Source organism: Porites lutea, chromosome 12 (assembly GCF_958299795.1).
Source record: "Porites lutea chromosome 12, jaPorLute2.1, whole genome shotgun sequence".
NCBI lineage: Eukaryota > Metazoa > Cnidaria > Anthozoa > Scleractinia > Poritidae > Porites > Porites lutea.
Window position 1 is genome coordinate 24211996 of NC_133212.1, and position 20173 is coordinate 24232168.

The 20173-nt window shown below is 38.4% G+C and overlaps 5 protein-coding genes across 5 annotated transcripts; 4 read left to right on the top strand and 1 right to left on the bottom strand.

The window, feature by feature from the left end:
* Positions 1–547: 547 nt before the first annotated feature.
* On the top strand, positions 548–3221 carry LOC140953927 (uncharacterized). Its single transcript, XM_073403304.1, has 2 exons — positions 548–1259; positions 2448–3221. Exons 1-2 carry the CDS (start codon positions 696–698, stop codon positions 3219–3221), a joined length of 1338 nt encoding a protein of 445 aa, XP_073259405.1. The 5' UTR covers positions 548–695.
* Positions 3222–5010: 1789 nt separating this feature from the next.
* Positions 5011–7530, top strand: LOC140921627 (uncharacterized). Its single transcript, XM_073371632.1, has 3 exons — positions 5011–5170; positions 6332–6715; positions 7229–7530. Exons 1-3 carry the CDS (start codon positions 5095–5097, stop codon positions 7507–7509), a joined length of 741 nt encoding a protein of 246 aa, XP_073227733.1. The 5' UTR covers positions 5011–5094; the 3' UTR covers positions 7510–7530.
* A 166-nt stretch (positions 7531–7696) lies between these two features.
* On the bottom strand, positions 7697–11690 carry LOC140921397 (kelch-like protein 20). The gene is made up of 2 exons (XM_073371396.1): positions 11029–11690; positions 7697–9526 (listed from the first exon to the last, which is right to left on the bottom strand). The coding sequence occupies exons 1-2, from the start codon at positions 11680–11682 to the stop codon at positions 8546–8548; spliced, it is 1635 nt and encodes a 544-aa protein (XP_073227497.1). The 5' UTR covers positions 11683–11690; the 3' UTR covers positions 7697–8545.
* A 52-nt stretch (positions 11691–11742) lies between these two features.
* LOC140921398 (RAB7A-interacting MON1-CCZ1 complex subunit 1-like) lies at positions 11743–15891 on the top strand. Its single transcript, XM_073371397.1, has 8 exons — positions 11743–11884; positions 12424–12496; positions 12640–12697; positions 12796–12889; positions 13112–13167; positions 13916–14047; positions 14352–14466; positions 14794–15891. Exons 1-8 carry the CDS (start codon positions 11785–11787, stop codon positions 15027–15029), a joined length of 864 nt encoding a protein of 287 aa, XP_073227498.1. The 5' UTR covers positions 11743–11784; the 3' UTR covers positions 15030–15891.
* A 2650-nt stretch (positions 15892–18541) lies between these two features.
* LOC140921166 (uncharacterized) lies at positions 18542–20137 on the top strand. Its single transcript, XM_073371136.1, has one exon. It carries the CDS (start codon positions 18726–18728, stop codon positions 19407–19409), a length of 684 nt encoding a protein of 227 aa, XP_073227237.1. The 5' UTR covers positions 18542–18725; the 3' UTR covers positions 19410–20137.
* The last annotated feature ends 36 nt before the right edge of the window (positions 20138–20173 follow it).

Consider the following 20173-nt stretch of genomic DNA (forward strand, 5'->3'; position numbering starts at 1 on the left):
AAAAGTACCACTGATTGTTTGCCCATGCGTGTTGAGTCACCTGGTGAGTTTTTGAAAACAATCACATTGATCGAGAAGGCCTGGGAAGACGCCGTACAGGAGCTAAGCAATATGATTGTCAGTGGGAGCATTTGAAACGGTCCCACACCACTAGGAAGTTACTTAGAAAAAATTAGAATAAGAATCGTTTTTTTAAACTTAGAAAAAATTAGAATAAGACATCGTTTTTTAAAGTCTAATCCAGAAGACTACCTTATTGGGAAGTACCAGAATCCTTCCAAGAGTTCTCGATTGCCGAGTTTACTGGCCATAATTTCCTAATTCTTACACGCAAACTGCGTCATTAAGTTGAACATCAAAAGTGTAGTGCGGATTCTTACAGTTGGGTTATCGCATATTTTGTTTGGTTACGTTTCTTGACCAAAAAAAGACCAAGTTTAATTAATGAAATAACAACTGTCTACCTCCATTATTTAAGTAGAATAATACGCTTTTTGTATACGACGCAGCGCATTCTATTGATTTCACTTCCCTTCACGATTGACGTCATTACTTCTTAATTTATCATGCTGGTATCTTGGTGATTGGTTGATTGAATTTAAGCCAATATTTAGAATGAATATCAGGCTTCCAAGGTTCACAAGTCATTACTGAGTACATTTATGAAAAACGTTTGGAACAAACGTTAAGTTGTCATGGCAAACACTTGTGCTTCACGGCTTCCATGTAGAAATTCCACTCGATATCTTTTTAGCATCTCCTTTTTCTTGGCAATATTCATTATTCTTGCCTTCATCGATTACGAAAGCATCTACAAAGGAACAAATAGCGAGCCAGTGTCGAGATATAAACAGTCACAACTACAAAGGAAAGTTCCCGGAAGGTTTGATGGCGGTGAACGAGAACATTTATGGCAAGATGAAAGCCGAGACTCCAAAGGTCTACAGGAACTGATGAGTCAGTACGCGGAAGCTGATGTAACTTTGACTGAGGCTGATAAACCAAATTTGCCGCATGCCCCGGCGGAGCAAGATAGAACATTACCTTTTAAAAAAATGTTTGCAAACGCCGAAGAGAAAGGCAAAAAAAGGAGAAAATCATTGAAATGGAACAACATGATAGTTCCGTTAACTGATTTGGAGGAAGAAGAAAATAAACACCAAGTTTTGCTGCTGCTGATAGTATCAAGTGCACCTAGAAGATATGACAGAAGAAACGCCATCAGACAAACATGGATGAGCAAATGCGACACTGGAAAGGTAGTTTTCATGTTGGATCATGAATTTTTAGATATACAAATGATTTTTAGAGATACAAATGGATCTCATATACGTTCATGGGTGCAGTGAAATGAAAATGAGAATGTTAAAAATTGCATTTTGGGGGAGGGGGGGCAGCCTAGTGCACTGCCTACGTTAAAACGATTCTTTTTTCAGCATTATCATATTTTAAGAGAAGAGTTTTCATCAGAGAGTTTCAAGAGTTTTTTATATCGAAAATAATTATAGCTGTGAAAAGCATTTGATAAACTCTTTCGAGCGTAATATACAAAAGCACTTTTACTTAGCTTTGGCTCCGATGAAAGCTAACCGAGTTTCAGACCTTTTTTTGTTCGTCCTCGTTTTTTTTTCTTTTCTGTGCGATAAGAACCAAACTAAAGCATTGAAAAGAAAGAATAGTATCTTATTGCCACTTTTTATGCTGAAAAAAGTAATGGTTTCTCAATGGTAAGAAGTGCATGAATGATTTATTATTTAAATTTTAACTGAAACAAAGGAAAAACCAGTAAGCTGAATAAACATGAGAAAATATTCACCAAAAATATAATAAACAAAAATTGACGAAGTTTTTGGAGAATTTCATGATGTGTCCGTTAACTGAAAAACATTTAAGGAAATCTTTATTTTCCATGATAAGTATAGTTTTCTTTCAGTGTGATGCATGCGCCAGGGCTTTTGAAGGTAGCATTTTTGACGAGGTTTTTATAGCATCTCACTGCCGCTTTTTATGTTGAACAAAATGAATGGCTTCTCATTGGTAAGAAATGAATAACCTATTACTCAAATTCAGTGTAACTTAGACAAAAGAAAAAGCTGAGTAAATATGAAAAAATGAATATTTACCAAAAATATAATAAAAGGAAATTAACGAAATTTTTGGAGTACTACTTTACGTATATTTCATGAATGTTGAACATACAAGTGAAAAAAAATAGAAAATAAAAAAGGGGGAAAATAAAAGTTAATTGAAGAAATATTTGGAGGTATTTGTAGATTTCTGGAAATTATATATCTATAAAGGTTATCTCTGTTGATTCTGTGATTTTACTAAAACGAGGAACGGTCATGTCACGGGAAATGGGAACCTCAAATAAACCTGAGCCCTCAGTATCAGTGAGCCAGCCCACGAGTTCACCATTCAAAACTGAGATCAGTGATTTTTTCCAGGCTAGATGCATCTTTTTCACAGACGGCCTTCAGCTTGAAGAAGCTCAAACTTCAAAGCTACTGAAAGAACTAAGCATTTTTAAAGACATCAAATTTTCACCCACAGATATTGACGCCATGATATTCGGAGAACGCTTTCTTTACCAGATATTGTGGGCGAAAGCAAAGTTCAACTTCCAGTTCCTCTTACGCGTTGACGATGATTATTTCATATGTATGGAAAGACTTTTGTACGAGTTACCTTTTAGACCAAAAAACAACCTTAGCTGGGGTGTGTACCATTGTCATGATGAGGATTTAGTTTACATGGATGAATCATGGGCGCTGTTTTCTCAAGATGTTATCCAGCAGTTTCTGTCTCAAGATCCTCAGACAATGTTATGCCATCCTTTCGGAGATCAAACTTTTACTTTGTGGATAAACGCGTCAACTCTAAATCTTAACGATTTTAATGATCACAGACTCCATTACTGGCCACCTGCAGGTAAATTGGAGAAGTTTTATTCTATTAAGAATGTTTGTGACAAGTTCCTGGGAATACATGGCAGTTACCCGGATGTAATGCGGTATTTGTGGTTAAATAATAATGATAGCCGCAAGGATATAACTGATCTAACGCTATTAAGAGAGTCTTGCTTTTTCCAAAAGGTTTTCGACGTCAATAAATTTAAAGGAGTATATGGTCACAAGCCAAGACGTTGTCTGGAGAAACCTCGCTGGGTTTCGATGCTTAAGTCTTGGGCAGGCAGTGAGAGTCTTGAGTTAACAAGATAAAATATTAACCTGGGTGGCGCGAAAGATTTTAAGTCGCATTTCGTACAACTAAGTTAACTGCTGGGAACTAATGCTCTCAGGTAAATAGTGAAAATAACAAACATGACAGAGGAAAAAAGTTCATCCTTAAGGTAAATTGAAGATAAATTCTGTCGATTACAAATTAATTTTGAAAGCTGTAAGTCAAAGTGCAAGAAAAGGTACTTCAAAAATTAGGGTTACCCTCAGTGCTTTCCTGCCCATTACCAGCTTCTCTGTCATGCGTCAGTATGAGTTGCTTCTTAGTTTCTGTAGCTTGATACAAGAATGTTATTCTAAATTAACGGTAAATTAAATGACAGCATGTCAGCCTGGTGTTCATTGCATAGTCACTCGCTTGTAAAGCTGAAAACCAGCGGTTGCACGTCCATGGAGCCTTTAGTCTGCCTAGCAGGCGCTTGGAAATAGTGGGCGAAAGAGAGAGCGGGCGCGCGAGGGAGACACGCGTGTCTTCTTCTCGCGCGCCCGTTTTTTCCTGTGCCCGCTACTTCCAAGCGCCTGCTACGCAGGCGATGAAGCCTTCCGATCCAAGTAACCTGGAGGAACGTAAAAGGAAAGGCAAACATTTTTCTCTTAGTTATTGTGTCCACGGCCCCATCTAGACAGAAAAGAAGGGCAGCCATTCGAGAAACATGGTGGAGCAAATGCCACAGCGACGGCAAGGTAAATTACTATATATACCTTGGCTCTTTAAGTGAACCTTCAAGCTTTACCTGCTGGTGCCCAGCTGTGTATAGTTAAAACTCACATGCAGTATATATTTGAGAGCGCTTCGTCGTTCATCCTAAAGCGGCTCTTTTAGACTGTCTACTCCAAAAGTTTATTTTGGCGAAGTAACAGCGACACAGCGAAAGAAAGAGGTCACACCTCTAACAGATATTTCACAAACCTGTAATAAACCGAATGTATTTAATATTTCCTTCATGGGCAAGCCATACAAGTTTAATTTAATGCCATGTATCGAAAATACGCAAAGGACTCCTAAAAGAACAAGTGTGACTTGGGTATACTCTGGGGGAAGTAAATTAACAAACGTATGTTAATCTAGTTTACAATTAATATTTTTTTCAGAACAGCCGTTTTATGGCAATTATTCGACATTAGATTCTCATACAAACACTGTTATTTCTCACACGTTTGCCTACTCGTCAAGATGGCTTCGAAAACCGTGACAAGGTCTATTTAAGATGAAGTGTTCAGGTGTGTTTCTCAAACTCTGATTTTTACGGTCTCTTATACTTTTAAAAAGTCTCCAGTAACCGAAATAAATGATGAACTTTCTTGCATATTTGGAATTAAGCTTCTAGCCATTCAAACTCTGAAGAGAAAAAAGAAAAAAGAAACAAGAGTTGCTTGTCTCGCCGGCTTCCCTCTCCATGCCTCGATATACGCATGCTAAGCATATTTGTAAACACTTTTTCTAAACGAGAATATAATAAAAGCAAAGCTTCTGGCAACACCTTCTACCGGCAATTGTATCGTACTGTACAAAAAGTAAACTTAGGGCCTGTTTACATAGAGTGGGGGACCCCGGTCTAGTGGGGTAAGTTTCTTTTGTTTTCACGCTCTGGGGGACACAAAACAAAAGAAACTTACCCCACTAGACCGGGGTCCCCCACTCCATGTAAACAGGGTCTTAACCTGCCTCGTTTTCCTATGCCTGTCACGGCTTTATATTCATTCGTCACATTGTTAACAGGTTGCATTACATGTTGAGATCAGAATGTACAATTATGATACATAACAAAACCTTTTCTCCTAAACTCAAAGAGACATGCAAAATTGACTCTGCCACCTGAAAGTTATACCAAACAAAAAGGTTTTCGATTCTGTTATGGCGTCACTAAAGTTGGCTGTTATTACACTGGTCACCTTTTCACTGCCCTTGAGTTGTGTGCAAAGTAAAAGAGGTGGGTATCAAAAGGCATATTTTCCCATGTTTTGTTCACACATGTAAATTAGACAAAGGCCAGAATTTCGCGCCGGTTATTTAAACTGGAAGACTAGCTGAGACCGCGGTTTACAACAAACGTGGACCTCCAGATCTTTGGTAAGTAGGTTGGTTTGCCACGTATATAGATTCTATCTTTTTCTTCTCTGTAATGGGTGCCTACTCCATTGTCCACAGAGAACAACCTTTTGATAAGGCTAGGATTGGTTAATACTGGAAACGTATGGCTTGGAACACCGTTTTTTAAAGTAACCCACTAATTTACATAGGTGTTTTTGTTGTTGTTGTTATAATCTTTGGAAACGGATAACAGGATTTCTTTTAGCTTAACATCTTCAAGTAAATCACTGGGCCACCATTGAATTTTCCCATTTCGTCAGTTATTCTAAACGTCAACTACAATTTTAACCTTGTTTCTAAGGTTTTACAAAATGTCATGTATCTAGTGCACCTATTAATACTGGCACAGCGGGGCTGATGCTTTGGGATATACAATACCGACTACGACTTTTTTCTTTGTCTTCAAAATTTTTCTTATTCGACAGTTTGATGTTGCAAGTACACATTGGTACTATAAAGGTGTCTTGAAATCCATAACGACTAAAAAAATATTTAGCGACAGCTATACTGTTATAGTCCCATCCAGCCATCTTTTAAAGGAATGCACACGAAGAAATTTGCGCGAACAATGAAAAAATACAAAAGGCTTGAGTCATAAAAAAAAGAGTTTCAATGTAGAGTTGAGTGAATTGTTATAAAGATAAAGATTTCAAAAAATTGGAGGTGGGAGATGGGGGGCAAAGAAGTGAAAACATATAAAGAGTTGCTGCTAAAATTTAAGTGGTAGCACTAACTTCGCCGACCCAAGAGTTTTTCAAAATATACATCCCTAAAGCGAACGGTTTTGGGCCAAAGAGACTAATGCAAATTAATTGAAAATATCAAAAAATGTATTGATAATCGAGAGAAAAAGGATAAGTGTTCGACTGGCTGACAAGAAACCTGAATATTTAATCGCCGCAATGAACAATCTTATTATTGCCGGTAATGGATCAATACTAATCAGTAAAAGTGTTTCTAAATCTTCAATTCACAAATGCAACCTTCGATCACATTTCAGATTCTACTTCGCATCCTACCCTTCCCGAAAACTGGGGCATTTTTTTGCTTTATGAGGGTTGCTTCCAGTTGAATGAAACTCCTGCGAAAGAACGGACAGATGCCAAGAACAACAACCACGTCTGCAATGATTACTGTGACAGTGAAGGAAAAACATTTTCAGCGACCATTGGTGAACGATGCTTATGCTTTGACAGCCGCCCGGCAAACAGTTTGTCAAAAGGTGAATGCGACACTTCGTGTCCAAAAACTCCCCCTACAAATGCTAAGGAAGGTTCATCGGGTTGTAAAGATCTTGGATGTTGTGGTTCCACGGAAAACAGCGCTGTAACAGTCGTTCAGACGATAAAAATCAGCCGAGAACAATTAGGTCTCAAGAAACATGGTAAGAATCCACAGACTTTTTAACTCTGTGAATTTGAAATGCGAAACGCAGTTTTAACTGAAGATGGGTGATATAAAAACGCTGAAAGCATCTTACTCAAAATGATGGGTTTATTGATAACTGTACGCCATCAATCTAACAAAAAACGTTTCTCTTTCCAGGCCAGAGGATTTTTTTAACTTCAGCGCTTTCACTTTAGCTGCGCTAAACGAAAAAACGTTTAAAGAATTCCTTTATACTAATGTTATACACAAGAAGTGGTCAAGATCCAAACTTAAAGATTAAGTATGCACTTTATATTGAGCGCCACAAAACGTTTTTATTGACAGTATTTCTATTCTACATTCTGTGAGAGTGAAACTGTTTTCTACAATAAAGTGGAATACATATATGAATATACATCTGATTTCAGTTAGGACTGAAGAATTTATCCATTGGCGCGTGTTCTTCACCACCATGCAGTTTTCATTATATTTTAGTAATGGTATCTTTTTTTCTTAACCTACCTGTGAGATCATGCACCTTGCAGCAGGCACATGCCCGCCAAGAACAAAGACGGCTTTGGGAGTTTTATAGACCCTAAAGGATGCTTCAGACGGAGTGAAAATCCGGCGAAAGAAAAGCCGCGCAACCCGCAGAATGTTAACGTCATTTGCGTTAACTTCTGCGCCCAGGAAAATATAACTTATGCGGCTACCATTTCTGATCGATGCCTTTGCTTGAACAGCCTACCGTCTGAAAAGCTCGAGGACAACCAATGTACTACTCGCTGTCCAGGTAAGAAAAGTGATTAGTGTGTCACTAATTTCCTGCCAGTTCAAACCTGGAAGGACAAACTAACTATGACGCCGGTCATGAAAGGTCTTACTGATAAAAACTATATATAGCTCAGGGCCAATTGACTCCAACAATTCAGTGGGTCCACCATACAGTGGGGTTTGTTGATTTACTTTCATGATGGCTAAAAAATGTTCCTCTGATTATATGTTCTTCAATGACGTTTCATTTGCTCAGGGTATGGATCCAACGAAGATGGTCCATGCGAAGGGTGGGGTTGCTGTGGTTCTTTGGACGAGGATGCTATATCAGTGTATGAGATTGTCCCAGCAGCCTGGGATCAAGAAACAAAAGGAAACGAAGATGTGACTAAAAAGTACGAGACAAAATAAACTTGTTAAGAGAATAAATCTCAAAAATCGCACTGCTTTTTTTATTTCGTCTCTCAATAGTGTCCCACTTTTGTGTTACTGTTGGTGAAATCTCTCGTCTCTATTACTATGACTACACAAGGCTGTGCTCTGAAGCCTTCGTTCGAAAATAACTACAGTGAATGGACTTTATAGTTACCTTGTCCGCGCAGTGGTACAGACTCCAGTGACATTTATCGGCGGTAGTCATGGATGTGATGTCGTGGATCATCTTATTGATTGTGCACATCTAGCTTGGTCAAAACACGATTTAGCATGTTATAGTTATACAAAATGTAATTTGAGCAATTTAAACATCATTACTGATCAGCTAAAAAAACTTTTGGAATCGCAAAAGAGACACGATAAGAGGCCGCCAAAAACGGTAATGTTCTCTAATAAGGACCTCATTTGTGAAAACATTCAGAATATATGATTCGGTCAAAGAACTTATCGGGATTTTTTACTTGATACCTCACATTATCCATGAAGGTCCTTAACTTCTGTTACAAAACGCACCCTTATCATTGCGACAAATCAAAGAAGAGACTTGTCAAAGGTGTATTTAAATACATTCCACGGTACTTAAAAAGCCACAGTGTGTTTTCCAGATGCTGAATTTGAACAAAGATAATTTGAAAAGTTAAATCTTAAACAAAGGACACAAAACACAACGAAAAGTGTTCCACCTAGTAGCCAGACTTCCGACGATCCTCCACTCATCAGAGTTGCTATTATAGCTTTCAATAGTATTAGTCCCACCACCTCCAAATACAAACATCATATCTTGAATAACTCCCAGGCCAAAATCACGTCGTGGATGATTTGTGGAAGTTATAAAATTCCACGAGTTCGTTGCTGGGTGAAACACTTCAGCCGACTTCAAAGGAGCTTTGTGCCCATCAAGACCTCCAATAACGAAAATTTTATTCTTCATCACTGCAGACTCGTGACGAAAGCGTTCCTTTTTCATGGGCTCCACCTTTTCCCATCGGTTGCTCGCAGGATTGAAACACTCAACCGAGGCAACTGCTAGGTCCCCTGGGATTGTAACTCCACCTATAGCATACACTTTTCCCAGAACGCCAACAGCTCTGTGACAGCTCCTGCGCATGCTCATGCTGGGGAGTTGGTTCCATGTGCGAGTCGCGAGGTTGAAACTTTTTGCGCGCTTTCCGCCCCCAACAACATAAATAGAGCCCATACTCTCGCAAACGGCACAGTCATTCTCCTTTGTTCCATTTCCGATCTGGTACCAAGAATTCAATTTTGTATCATACTTTTCCACTCGAGTGCCACCTCCCAGCACAACATATAATTCTTCGTTTACGACAACAGCAGTACCAGTGGTTGGCGCCATTCCTGTTACTGGGCGACAGATTCCATTTTCAAGATCAAAAGTCTCAATCCGGCTCGATAGTTCTCCAATCAAGTAAAGAACATTTGGAGACTTTCGCCTTAAAGCTAACTTCTTTTTATTGCTTGATGGAGAAGCCAAGTCATTTATGACTTCCTCTATCAGCTTCTTCCAGTTATCTACAGCAAGAACGAGCTCGTCTTTTAAGACAATGTTCATTAAGAACTCTTTCCCCATGCAAGGGAAACGAACCAACTCAAATATACCCTACAAGATGTTCAAAAAGGTGTGTTAAAGAATGAAAGCCACGACCATGACAATGACGTGCATTTAGTCTTCTTATTTTAAGAGTAATCTTACGTCCATGCAGTTTTTTTCTAGTTTGAAATTTTCTCACTTTTGTGTGTACTTTAACTGAGGGCATTAGCTTGTTCAGCAAGTCTGGGAATTTAAGGGAAAAAATATTTAGTTTTGTGTGGGTATACACTGCATAGCAAGTAGCATCTGGGAATATTGAAGGTTTATCTGAAGGAGTCTCAAAGGAATGGCTTATAAAGTGGGTAACATTTTGGAGATAAATGTGTACAGAACAGCAGCAACAGAAAGGAAAGAGTGGGAAAAAACGAAAAAATGAAGGTATTATATAAAGTGTCCAATGCAGCATTACTTGACACTCAGTTCAAACCTATATGTTCACTATGTACCACTAGGGGCTAATAAGCTTCTTGTGGAAACAACACTCCACCTTCAAGCATTTAAAACCATGCTTCAAATCTTAAAACAGCAATCAGATCAGATACTTTAAGCCACCAAACAGTCACCTAATTGGCATATGAACATCTGTCTAATGCCCTTCAAATTTTGAATGTTTGGGAACCAGACAAGTCATGCTTGGCACCCTATTAGAACATAATTATTTCTTTGCCCATGTCCACATTTAGATGCAACTAACAGTATAACAAAGACTTGATAGAAAAAAGTCCATAATTCAAAAATAAGTGGCTAATATAATGTGACCGGATATATTACTTCTCTTCATTCTGATCATACTAGTTGGGGGGACGGGGGTCAGAATCTCCCGCTTCTCTTACCGGTTCTCCCGCCTGCGGTACATTTTTTACCCTTTGTCTCCCGACTCCTGCCCTTTATTGTGTCTCTCCTGTTATCATGTAAATCATGCTCTTTGACTCCCTATTCTAATAAGGAGTGCTTTGGCCTTGTCCAAAATAAAAAAATGTGTTGTAAATCAAACCACTTCGCACTCTCCAGCGCGATCATTGAAGTGGCATAATTTCCTTCGACACAAGTCTACACCACACAGCAAAATCTTCAGTGTTTTGTGAACTACAGTCGCACTGAGCGAGCTCCCAGGAAGGTCTTTCATGGACGGATTTTTCCCCACCACACCAAAAAATATTGAGACCAATCAAAATGGTATTTGATGACATTTGACCTGACTCGCTTTTTTGTTCTTCCGGAGAATTTTGACAGCTAGCAAGACAGACAAGACACTGACACGACTGACACAGTTGACACATGTGTACATGTGTCATGCCATTTCATTCATCTCCTATGATGTAAGTGACTGAGAAAGGTTTTTAATTTCACAGGAAGTAATGCTGTCTTTTTGTATCCCGAGTATGAATATTCATTTTTTGACTTTTCTCGCATATAAAATTTTAATTTAAGCCTCAGAGAACGTTAAATGGAAGTCCAACCTCGTCCCCAGGAACGAGGTTCAACAACTAATCTTACAAAATACAGCTTACCTGGAACCTGAATCTTTCTTCTCTGTCATACTTGTACCATCTGATCACAGCTTCATATATATCTTCCTCCATTTTAACATGCAACCGATCACTTCCCACTATCTTGCTCAACTGTTCAGCAGGAATCAAAACAAACTCGTTCTCCCGTGAAACATCGATAAAATTCCAACTGATAAAGCTGCTAACTTTTGATTCAAGATGATTCAAGGAATACTGCATTGCCAGTGACTGAATTCCGAGACAGTTTTCAACGCGGATAAGCGTTTCTAAGAAATTAGAGCATTCCTCAACTACTGAAGGGAGTTGGAACAAAGCGGCCGCGCACAGCATACTTTCTACATTGGAATCAGTGATAGTAAGCTCACAAGTGTAAAAAAACTCCACAAGTTTCTCTACGACATTTTCATCACAGTCTTGTAAGGATATTGTTCCCAAATTGCTCTCAACAAACCCAGTTGTTAGCATGGCTCGAAAATATGGGCTGCAAGCTGCTAGTATGACTCGATGGGCCCGAATTTCCCTTCCGTTTACTTTAAGCGTGACATCACATAACTCGTCGAAGGATCGCATCTCATTCATTACCAAAAAGGAGTCTTTTTCATGGTCATCCGTGATTTCTAGAACTCTATCGCCACATTCCTCAACGGCAGCCATCTTGTAAAGTGGCAGGTAATAACATAGAAACTGGGACCTTACATGGCGTAGTAACCAACTGCTGGCATACAAACATTGGAGGCTTATAATGTGAAGTGAAACATGGCAGCTGACCAGGAGACTTCAGCAAAAACCAAGGTGATTTGTGACAAGCTTGGGGAAATAGAATTAGAATGCTTTGAAATACGAAAGAGTACCTCAGGTAATTTTTACTCTCTGCTTAGAATATTATGATTTCAGTGGGAAAGTGGGGCATTTCGCTTGTGGAATCCGGAAATTTGGAATCCTGAAATTATACGGCTCGGGGAATCCGGAATCCCAGTAATAATATAACGAATGCAATCGGGAATCTAAGTTCCAATGCCAAAGAATGCGAAATCCAGAACCCGAAATCCGGAATCCACGGCATGGAAATTAAGCCTGTCTAGGATTCCCAGTTACATTGGGCGAAAGATCCTTATGGGTTTGTCATGCTTGCCCTCTGTCAGCCCCATTTGCCTCCACAAAATATCAGGAATGATCTATTTATCCTTTCCCACTCTACTAAGCAAAAAATTTTTTTTTTCATACCTTCCTTCCGTAGGGTTGATGAATTGGGGCAGGGGGTGGGGCATGGGGGGAGGAGGGGCATGATATTGAATGTGAGTAGTTAGTTAATCATACTCTGACTTTTATTGCTTTTAACCTGATAAAAGGAATGTAACCAAGCATTTGTTGTTGTTGATTTGTTGTTGTTTTCAGATTTGAAGGAACTTGAATTATTGGATAAAGTACAGGACAAGTGTAGATCTTGTGGTCATTTGCTTGAAAAATGGTAAGATCAGCCCTAGGGGCTGGAAACAGACAACAGACCTACTATGCCTATACCAAGATGTAAAAGTGGTAGTAAAAAGCCTAGTATTCTTCCACATTGATAATAATCACAGGAGTTCCATATTTTATTGATCGTCAAAACAGGAAAGATGCAGCAGAGAAAGAGGAGGTGCTGGGCATGATTCTACAGCAGTATTCACAGGTACGGTAAAGACAAAATATAGTGAGGTAGACCTGTACTTGACCTTATATGTTGTTGCTGATATAAAGAGGAAGCTAAACTGACTTTGAATGTTTCAGGCAGTTCTTGATTTAACATATGTCATAGAATGTCGACTGGTTAATGACGACTTTCCACAAGATAGAAGTAAAGAAGAAATTGGACATGTTATAGGTAACAAGAGACTGAACTAGATATAAAATCTGTCAAAATACAGAAATCATTTGAGTATCGGTTAAATAAGTGGAAGTTTGATTATTTAGTGCATCCTCTTATACCTCTGTTATTTCTATTATGTACAGCAAAAACCACTGTTCCTCAAGTTTAACTCAATAGACAATTTTGGGTTTATATCTGTGGACTATTTTATTTTAACATTTTTGTGTCTTGATTAAGGTAGGCTAGACCAACCTCAGCAACTAGTGAAGGAAACTTTTGGACAAGAGGATCAGGTAAAGGAAATAAGTTACCCTTTAACTTATAGTATCCACATCAAGTTAATCATTAGGTAGTCAATGAACAAAAATAAAAGCACCAAAGAAAAGTCATGCCTGTTAATTATTATTATCATTATTATTATTCTAAATCTGTCATTAATCCTTTTTATTTTAGTCTTTGCTTTGAATGATAGGGGGTATAGCTGAGTAATAAGAGAAGAAAAAAATAGAGATGCACTGTGTACCAAATTGGATCAAGAAACAGAAATAAGAACTCCAAAGTTGGAGCAGCATTGGTATACCTTTATGTTTCCAAAAATAAACCTCCAATATACCATTAAAATGGTTGGGGTATTGAGGTTCAACATGTTATCGCTAAAACATCAGATACAATACAGTCAAACTTGCTTTATGTTATTTATCACAACCTGCTAAACCCTTGTAAGTTTCATTACAGACTGTCACTGCCAAAAATTGTGTTGTCATGTTCAGGGATCATGCCATTATTCCCACAAAGTAGTAAAGTTATGGGAAGAAGTTAGCTAATTTCTGGTCATGATAATACCTCATAGGGTTTTAATCAGTAAACTGCAAACTGTACAGTGGAGTGAGACCTACTGGTAGTTGATCTAGCAAAGAATATGAACTTGGCAATCCAGCCATTGAACAACATAGACCTCAAGCAATGAGCTCCCAAAGACAGTACAATAATTGCAACACCCTTATTACCTCCCAATAACAAACTATGTTTTAACTGTTTTAGGCCATTCAAGTATTAGGCACAGATATGGTGGAATGTCTGTATTGGAGGCGTGGTGCTCTGTGTTATATGTACTGCCATACAGTTTTTAACAATGCTCCAAGAGTGCAGCTCAGTGAATGGGATTTCATTCAGGTATGACTCTGCCTTGAGCTAATGGCTTGCCTTGGTTATATTCTGGACCTGTCATTTCCTGGGAGAAGTTAGGTTGATTCACATGGAGAGCTATAATTATGCAGGTTTAATTGAGTACCATTGCTCCATTTTCTATAAAATTGTTGAATGTCTGTGATTGGTAGTCAATTAATCATTGATCTTTTAGGAGACAGTGAGGAGCAATCTAACAAGTTTTTTTTTCTTTGAAGGAGGTAATCTTAATGTTGAATAACACCAACCAATTCACTGCCATGACATCTTTTGTTTCACTTCTACCTTGCAGTGTGCTGAGTCAGGAGTTGTTTATCTTGAGTCAATGCTAAGTGTCCGTTCACCTCTTGTTGTGGACGAGTATGAAAACACGAAGGACTCTGAAATGGTGAAGTTTCTTCAAGAAGGTAGGTGGAGATACAACAGGTATGGTGCAACAGGATCTAACTTGCATGCTGTTAAAAAGATCTAAGAAGGGCCATTTTTTGTGAAATTTAGCGAAGCCTCGCAGATAGCACTGACTCATGGAGACCACAGATACCTCTGTTGCTTACTCAGCTGGAGAACATCACTACCTTACATGCTGCCGCCCCTTCTTACCTCTCTGGTCCCTCTGTGATTCAGTCACTGGGTCCAATTGAGTGAAACCTGTTTTGCTTTGTTTTAATTCTACTGTCAAGGCTGCTGGAGCATGTCTATAGGGCGTGGTCACTTAAAGTAGTTTATTTTTGCAGGTGTATTTAGCGATACCCACCTTCTTGCACTGATGTACGCAGGTGAGCTGTGTTACTGGCATTGGCAGATAACAAAAGAAGAAAAAGACGCAACTTTGAGGAAATTTGATTCAGTGGCAAGTGGGAGGAAGTTTCTGAAAAAATTTGTGAACATTGTCAAGGGAAATTTACAAGGACAACAAGGCTGGGACTGCTCCAGAGCTGAACAACTTCTCACTGAATTTCCTGTATCCTGATGTTTGTAACCCGGCTACTTGCATGTGAGGTCGATGCTGTTATGCCGGAACATTATCTTGTTGCCCTGTTAGATTTTAATAAATGCTGAGGACAACAGCAGCGATTAGATCAAATTCTTCACAACGCAAGGAAAGCTGAGAACACACCCAGCTGCACAAAAGAAATCTTCTCGATGAATTGATAAGAATACATATGTACTTAGCTACCGCCCTGTATTGTCACTAATGCAATTGTTGTTAAAGTCCCCGTTAGAAGAGTTAATTTAGGACAAATGTTATCAGTAGGCAGCTTAAGCAGCAACGACGCCGACGGCAGTGACAACGTCCCTAAAATAATAAATTTGAGTTCCTTTTAAACTTTATCGCGTCTATTTTAGACCCTCTCAATTTCTCAATCTCAATGTTTCCTGAGGCGAGATTCTCGGGAAACAAAATTAAATGCTTCCCTCGGGACCGGTCATCAAGGGTTTATTGTTTTGTTTTGTTTTTTGTTTTTTTACGTTGTCGTTGCAGTCGTCGTCTTGGATGCCTTAGCTCCCTATTTACTGTATTAAAACTCGGAACAACAACAATGTCTGCCGAGTTACATTAGTATGGTGTTGCCTGGAATGATAATGCCAACACCAGGGAAAACTACAATAATAATAGCAATTTTCCGCCAAGGCAGTCCAAAATAACTTTGTTAAATAATAAACTGGTTAATTCATCTTCCGCTTTAACAATCAAATATGGTCTGTTTTTTTGTTTTTGTTTTTTGTTTGTTTGTTTTTGAGAAGGATTTTTCCCTTTCCCTTAAAGTGTTAAATTTCATTTATTTCAAACGCTGAAATAAAAAAAAGTACTTTTCTAAAATAAATACTAATAGGAAAAATGTTCAAGAAAAATTAATGATGAACAAAAGTGCCATGTTGGAGTTGGAGTTTCTTTCCAAACGTTTCGGGCTAAGCCCTTCATCGGTGGAGTTACATGTACGTTAGAATCTTTATAAGGTTTGCATTCGCCATTAGTTAAAAAATAAGTGAACAAACTTTGTAGCCAGTTACGCAGGCGTTATGTTGTTAGGGGGAGACCGAACTAAACACGGGTCGATGCTCAAAGAACGTCTGCTTCTTGGGAGGCTATGAAAAAGGGAATTCCATTTTTTTACTCACTTTTATTCCATTTTTTACTCACTTTTTCTTTTTCCCAATTTTTGCGCAGTTTTCTCTATGAGCTTCAGCTGCGGAAAACTAGATTTCCTAGTCGTCGTCAGGAAATGCCGTTTTCTAAAAATTAATTAAGACTTCGCAAGAACATGGACATTATTATCAACTGCTTTGATCCAAAAGTATAATATCATATCTAATTGACGATTTTGCGAAACATTCGTATCGCTATTCTTTGTTTGGAGCATTCAAGCATTCACTCACGCGATACACCCACACTCTTGTGTTGTTAAACTGTTTAAAAACGCAACATGTCTCCAGTAGTGCTAAAAAAGGAACGGATCCCGGCAGTTTATGCTGTGTAAATCGGCACCAAGAAAGGGTGGTGAACTCTCAGATACTTTGGCTATTTTCGAGGTTCAAGCTTCACCAACCGCTAATTTCTGTTACGTTAACGTATCTTGACCGAAAGCAATAGATCAACCACCCGCGCAGTGACGTAAACGCACTGGGGAGAATGAAACCTCCTTCTTCAACTCGTTTTCAGGTTCGTTAAACACCACTGATAACCGTGAATATATCACCGCCTCAATTGGCCAGTGTGATCCTTAAAACGCAAACTTTTCAGTTAATTTTATTTCGTTGGAGGGAGAGAAGAATGTGACTTTGCGCAAAACAAAGGACTTCAGCAAAAAATAAAAGGAAGCATGTATTGAATAAACTGCAATTTAATTTTTCAAGGTTTTCATGCTGACTGACTGACGTCATTAACCGCCTGCCGTGCGGAAGTTCAATGCATAGTCAGTTTGGCGACAGCAAGGCCGGTACCATGACAATCCATGACATTGCAGGATATTTCGCGGGAAGACGTCCGTTTGTATAAGCCTCAGTAGCTACAAAAATTAACAAGTGATAACTTTGCGAAGAGACAAACACTTGATAAATTATAGTCAGAAAAGTTGCGAAATTGAAACAAACTATTGTTTAAATAAATGTTGCTTGTACTTATAAAAAGTGCTTTAAAATGAAAATCGTAACTTATTAGCAAAACGTAATACTTCCTTCAACTCGTCGTTGTGATACTTTCGTGTTCTTAATGGCAATCCGTGATTCGTTTTTAAAAATGTTTTTCTCTAAGTCTTACATATTGTATCATAGCTCAGTGTCTGAAATAGTTTTTTGTCAGGCATTTTAAACCACCCTTGGCTGACACTGGTATCCTTTTATTTCTCTTCTGGTTCGTTGGTTTAGCTTTCTTCTTTGTTACGGTGGAATTTTTTGCTAAATAAACAAAACTGCAGTATCAGAGTGAATTTGCTATGACCCCCTATAGAGTATAATATAAAACAGAACGTCAAATTTTTGAATTATCCCTTTTCCCCAACAACGGAATTAATGATACCTCAATAAATTTCGTTGATCACGAGATATCATGGTCGTAATAATTAGCGTTATAGGATAAGATTGCATTGTCATACTCGAGTCAGCATTGTTGCTTAAAAGTCAGTGAGCTCAGACTGGTGAATGGGTTTGTTTCAAGAAGAACTGTAGTCGCCCATCCACCTCACTGCAACTGACAGAATTGCATGTACAGTTGTATTAAGGCAAAACTTATATAATGGCTGATAATGGATTTGCTTTTAGGTAAACTGAACTCCAATTAACATGTATCTAAGGAAGAAAGCATGTTTACAGTATTTTGTTTTTGTTCGTCTCCGGAAACAAGTGGAACAAAAGAAATAACGGACTTTATGTTAGACTGTTACAGCGCAAGAATGATAACGAGAGGAGAGCTAATTGCATTTTCAAAATAATCAGGGTAATGGAATTGAAACTTCACGACCGACAGGCTTTAAATAAACATTTTAACAAAGGACAACATAAAGTGCTTTAGAAAGATTGTTTGTGCCTTTGTCTCACCAAGAGGCAGATTTACTTAACAAAATAAGGAAAGGCCTAAACGTTTTACACCATTTTCATAAAATCATTTCATTTACTTAGCAGAGCAAACAGTCGCATTTGAGGCACCATTTAAAATACAATAGTTTTTTGCGGTTTTTTTAGCGACTAATATCAAGTAGGGATGCTCTTTGTATTAGGCTACTGGTTGTAAATCTCTTAAACAAAGAGAAGCGTCAGGGTGACGTGAATAGGAAACGAAAAAGTATTGGCCCTGTTTTGTGAGTATTCTAATATCATCAATAACCCCCTAAAGGGACAATTAGCATTGAGGCAAGTGCATCCAGTGTATTAATAGTTGATTTATAATCTGTTGACCCGTATATAAAGGCTCGTGAACTTAGAGAAACCAGTTGACGAAATATCTTCACAAGCACTAGTTGATGAGAGTAACTGATTAGCTCCACACTGTGATGCCATAAGTGGTTGTCCTTGGTGGAATTGACAAAGAATTGAACATTTCAGCCGTTTGGGAATATCATTCAACGCGAGTAAACTGCTCGCGGCCTACGAGAGCTTCTGAGCTAAAGACTACGAGACATTGTGAGGTTTATAAGTTCACGCATTTAAAAAACTGAACTCGTCAAGTAAGATGGAAATATCCATGAATTCACTTTCTGTACCTGGAAGTAAAAGGCGGTCATTATCGACGGTAAGAATAAACAAAGAAAAGAGTCGACGATCACACTCCTTGTACAAGTTTGGACCTCTGAAAGAGAAATTGTACAATGAAAACTACCATTATTTAAGAAGGCGCACGACATTCCTCCGTATGGACACCCCAACGATTGTGATCGACTCTGCCGTCACTGAGGACAAACTTGATGATGCTGACAAGATGAACAACAATTATCTTTACGACGACGGATTCTTGCATCCTTCATATGCTTTAGATGCCGCTGTTGCGAGCAATGATTCTCGTTTGCTTCACGGTGTATTGAGTGTTGGAAACGTTATGATAGACACTTGGAATTCAAGTGGTGGAACCGCTATGCATGAGGCTGCATTTCAAGGAAAAGTGGACTGTTTAGAAGTATTTCTTAAGTTTGGTGTTCATGTGGACATTAGAGACAAAGAAGGCTGGACACCACTCCATGCGGCCGTATGTGGAGGTGACATTCGAGCTGTAATCTTTCTCATTCAGCACGGAGCAAGTTTGAAAGCGTCCACAAAAGACGGACTCACTCCAACAGAAATCGCTATGGACGCTAAAGACAAGAAAATGATTCAAGCCCTTTCGTGGCTCTCGGCACAATCCAAGCGCTTTAGAACGTAGCTAGTGTGTTGTCTATAGCTAACCGTCAAGAAAAGACTAAATTTGAACTTCTGTAACAACTCTTGAGCTATTAAAATTCGTCGACGTCGTGATTTGATAAAATCGGAACTGCAAAGGTTTCTAGACCGCCCCTGGATCAATGTAGACTGCTAAAGTCTTGCTGATGTCTTTGCTTAGAAATTTCAACCTGAACTTTCGGAAAAAAATATTCTTTAATAGTTTCGAGATAAAATCTACCCTCTTGCTCTCAGCCGCGTAAAAACCTCTTTTTGTCTATGGCCATATATGGTAATTATTTTCTCTTTAGTAAAATCGAGCTGTACGACAACTTTTAACACGTTAGAAATGGGTTTAATCAATTGTATGATTTAAATTTTAACGTTTGTTTCCCTCTTTTACTTCATCTGCAATAGATACCACCTCCTAATACGCGTTTTAAACACTGGCTGACTTATCTTAGGTATAACTATGAGTTGCCTTTTACCCACTTTGAAGTACTGGTGTTCGTATATATCGTTTTTAACTTTGTAGTTATGTAAGTTTATATGTATAATATATAATTTGGATAGATATACACTTGCAGTGTTTGTAAATAAAGGAAACGAAACTCGATAATTACACCAAGAATATTTTAACAAAAAGTGCAATATACTGAGTGCGAAAAATATAGCTTATCTAGTAAGAAATAAGAGAAGTAATAAATCATGATTTTTTTAAAAAAATAATAATTCGCGACTCACTTTTTTGTAGCCTTTGATTAATTC